This window comes from Lactuca virosa, chromosome 1, assembly GCF_052849685.1.
Source record: "Lactuca virosa cultivar CGN04683 chromosome 1, Lactuca_virosa_CGN04683_v6, whole genome shotgun sequence".
NCBI classification, from domain to species: Eukaryota; Viridiplantae; Streptophyta; class Magnoliopsida; order Asterales; family Asteraceae; genus Lactuca; species Lactuca virosa.
This window is the reverse complement of record NC_136426.1, coordinates 131,985,430-131,989,646: the sequence shown is the minus strand read 5'-3', so window position 1 is coordinate 131,989,646 and position 4,217 is coordinate 131,985,430. Positions and strand designations below refer to the sequence as shown.

General features: G+C 38.4%; 1 protein-coding gene across 1 annotated transcript; it reads right to left on the bottom strand.

Annotated features, from left to right (window-relative positions):
• Window positions 1-2,732: 2,732 nt before the first annotated feature.
• Window positions 2,733-3,068, bottom strand: LOC145120828 (uncharacterized). Its single transcript, XM_079056623.1, has one exon. The coding sequence runs from the start codon at window positions 3,066-3,068 to the stop codon at window positions 2,733-2,735; it is 336 nt and encodes a 111-aa protein (XP_078912749.1).
• Window positions 3,069-4,217: the final 1,149 nt, after the last annotated feature.

The window sequence follows — 4,217 nt, the reverse complement described above, 5'->3', positions numbered from 1 at the left end:
TGATAACGGCTGAACATGCTCAAAGCAAAGGACACATCAGGGCGAGTACATGTCATAGCATACATGATCGATCCAACAGCGGAAGCATAAGGCACATGACTCATGTCAACTATTTCCTCATCCGTACTCAGACATTGAGTCTTACTCATTTTAGTGTTGCTCTGGATAGGTAGCTCTCCCTTCTTGTAATTTTCCATACTAAACCTCTTTAGTACCTTGTCCAAGTATGTACTCTGACTAAGTCCAATTAGTCTCTTCTTTCCATCTCTCAATATTCTAATCCTAAGAATATAGGCAGCTTCTCTAAGGTCTTTCATGGCAAAACACTTTCCAAGCCAAGACTTAACATCTTTCAAGGTCGGAATGTCGTTACCAATGAGTAATATGTCATCGACATATAACACAAGAAAAGTTACTATACTCCCACTAGCCTTGACATACACACAAGACTCATCTTCACTCCTAGATAAACCAAACTCTTTGACTTTCTCATGGAAGAAAAGATTACAGCTGCGAGATGCTTGTTTCAATCCATAAATGAATTTCTCAAGCTTGCATACCTTATTGGGAAACTTTGCATCAACAAAACCCTCTGGCTGATTCATGTAAACATCCTCAGCCAACTTCCCGTTAAGGAAAGCAGTCTTGACATCCATCTGCTAGATTTCATAGAGATGAAAGGCAGCTATGGCGAGCAATATCCTAATAGATTTAATCTTAGCCACTGATGAGAAGTTCTCATCATAGTCAACACCCAGGGTTTGAGTGAAACATTTTGCAACCAGTCGGGCCTTGAATGTGTGTACATTTCATCCATTTCGCTCTTCTTTTTGAAGATCCACTTGCACCCAACTGTCTTTCGACCTGGTACATTATCAACCAAATTCCAAACTTGATTGTCATACATGGATTTTATCTCGCTGTCCATTGCCTCTTTCCACTTGGAAGCCTCTAGGCCTGCCATTGCTTCCCTATAAGTAACTGGTTCATCCAGATTTACCAGTGTCCTATCACTGATAAATGTATCACCGTCTGAAGTAATATGGAAACCATATAACTCAGGTGGCACACTAACCCTAGTGGATCTTCGAAGAGGTAATGAGTTATCAAATGGTTCAACAGGAATTGTTTCCTATGGTTGAGTGCTAGTATCATCTAAGGTTCCTTCATTGGTTAACTCTTGAATCTCTTCAAGGTCAATGGCACTCCCACTATCCTCTTTGAATATGAGCTCTCTTTCTAGAAAGACTCCTCTTCGTGCTAGAAAGACCACGTTTTCACTAGGTCTGTAGAACAAATATCCAAAAGACTGTTTTGGGTAACCAATGAAAACCACATTTCTCACTTCTAGCTGCTAGCTTGTCGTGAGTATCTTGTCTTACGAAAGCTTCACAACCCCAGACTTTAATATGTGCTAATAAAGGAACTTTCCCCGTCCACATATGGTGAGGTGTTTTGGAAACCTTCTTTGTAGGGACAAGATTGAGGATGTGGGCGGCTGTATCTAAGGCATACCCCCATAAATGAATAGGAAGTGAAGCACGAATCATCATAGAACGAACTATGTCTAACAAGGTTCGATTACGCCTCTCAGCCACACCATTTACCTGAGGTGTCCTAGGAGGAGTTAATTGTGAAACTATTCCACATTCCTTCAGATAGTCGTTGAACTCGATACTAAGATACTCTCCGCCTCTGTCAGATCTAAGTGTCTTTATCTTTCTGCCCAATTGATTCCCGACCTCATGTTTAAACTCCTTGAACTTTTCAAAGGTTTTTTACTTAATCTTGATTAAGTAGATATAGCCATATCTGCTATAATCATCAGTGAAAGTCACATAGAATCGATTATCATCCCTTGTAGTTGATATGAAGGGTCCACACACGTCAGTATGTATGAGGTCCAACAAACCTTCACCTATTTCACAAGATGTCGTGAAAGGTGATTTTGTCATTTTTCCCAAAAGACAAGATTCACACATATCATCTGATTTAGGTCAAATTATTCCACTTTCCAACACTCCATCCTTTTGGAGTTGGGCTATGCGTTTCTTGTTAATGTGTCCAAGACGACAATGCCACAAGAATGCCTTGTCTACACTATTAGACAAGTCAATATGAAAAACACTATTACCTAAGCTATCAACACAAGTCATTGTTTCATACACACCATCACAAGGTAAAGCTTCAAACACAAAAATGCCATTCTTATCAACAGAAATTGAACCATTCAAATCATTAAAAGAATACTTAAATCCTTGTTTGAACAATGCATGAAATGAAATAATGTTTCATGTCATTTTTGACGAATAACAACAATTCAATAAATCTAATCTAACATCATTACTAAGCAAAAGTTGATAAAATCCGATCTTGGTTACTAGTGAAGACTTTATGTTTCCCATAATCAAGTGTATCCTCCCTCGCTTCACCTCCTCACTTTCTTTTCGCCCCTGCAAATTAGAACAAATATGAAAACCACATCCTATATCAAGGACCCAAGAACAAGAAGACAATGAGTTATTAGAAGAAATAGTGTAAATACCTGTTGAAGATGGCTTCACTTTTTGATCCTTTATGTCCAACAGATACTTTGGGCAGCTTCGTTTCCAGTGCCCCTTGTCATTGCAATAAAATAAATCAGCATCCTTTGGATCATAAACATGGGGGATAACAACATTGGGCTTGGCCTTTGGGCCACTGCTAGATGACCCAGATTGGGCCTTGCCCTTCTAATTTTGCTTAGGAGGACCTTTCCTCTTTTTCCCCTTTCCCTGTTCAATAGCCAAGACGGGAGCACTAGCAGGACTGGAGGCTTTACTTTTACCCTTCATTCCTACCTCAGCTGTCTGTAACAGATTGTGCAATTGAGCCAACTTCTTCTCGGTGTTGTTCAAATGGTAAGTTAGAATGAACTGACCATAATAATCAGGTAATGATTTCAAGACCATGTCAATGGCCAATTCCTTATCAAAGTGCACGTTAAGCTTGACCAAAAGCTCTATGTAGTGTTGCATTCTTTGCACATGACTAACAACCAAGTCCCCATCCTTCATCTTGAAAGCCATGAGTGACTTGACTACCTCAAACTTTTCTTGACGAGCTCTCTTATGGTACTTTTCCATAAGGCCCTTGTTCATCTCAAAAGGCCAGTAGTCCTCATAGTACCTCTGCAATTCTAGAGACATGGTTGCGATCATGATGCAATCCACTTTGGTTGCATCGTCATAATGCTTCTTATAGGCAATATATTCTTCGGGAGTAGCCTTGGTTTCATCAATCTCAATGAGCTCCTTCTCAAGTACATATTCTTTATCCTTAAAGAGAAGTGTCATTTTGATATTGCACATCCAATCATTATAGTTTGAGCCATCCATAACGACTTTGGAGAAAATGGAGAGCAAAGAGAAGTTTTGGTTTGAGGATGATGAAGCAAAAGTGTTTCTAGGAGTAGACATCTAAAAAGAAAGATAGTTTTAGTTAGATTTCAAGATACCTCAATATAATAACCCAAAGATATAATATTAAGGTTAGGATCCAACTATGAGGATTCACAACTTAGAAATGGGATGCCGAGATCCAAGTGTAAATTTCATAAAGGTAGGTGAATGATGATTCACCAATTCCACCATTAGACGAAATGAAATAAAGTGAAATTCCTAATTCTTTTGAGATACATTGAAACTATTTAATAACATGTTTTAATCTCGGATTATGCTCTTCTATTTGTGACTGGGATACCGAGGATCACAAACAAGATGTGAATAACCACGCAAATGTGCTTAGTAACCTCATTGTCTTTATCATTTTCTATTGATGTGCTGATAAACCACACACTTTCCATCAACAATGATAATTATAAGATACCCATTACAACTCTTTATTAGTCCCTATTAGTGTGTCGGTTAACCACAAACGCTTCACTAACGATTTATAAAGTGTAATGTGCAATTTCATGAATTAGCATACATTTCACATTTTTCCTAAAGTAACTACAGTTGGGATTTTATAAAAATAATGTTCTAGTACTTTATTAATAGCATTATACTTTTTAACGATATTAACTTGTCCTATCAAATTCGTTCTGCTAACGACCCTCCACTAATCAAGGAAGTGGTGAGTGAGAGTGGACACCCATTCAACCACCATTTTATAGGCAGTTTCCTTATACCCCCTTATAGACTAGCTTCGTGAATGAGGCATACTAGCGATTCGAC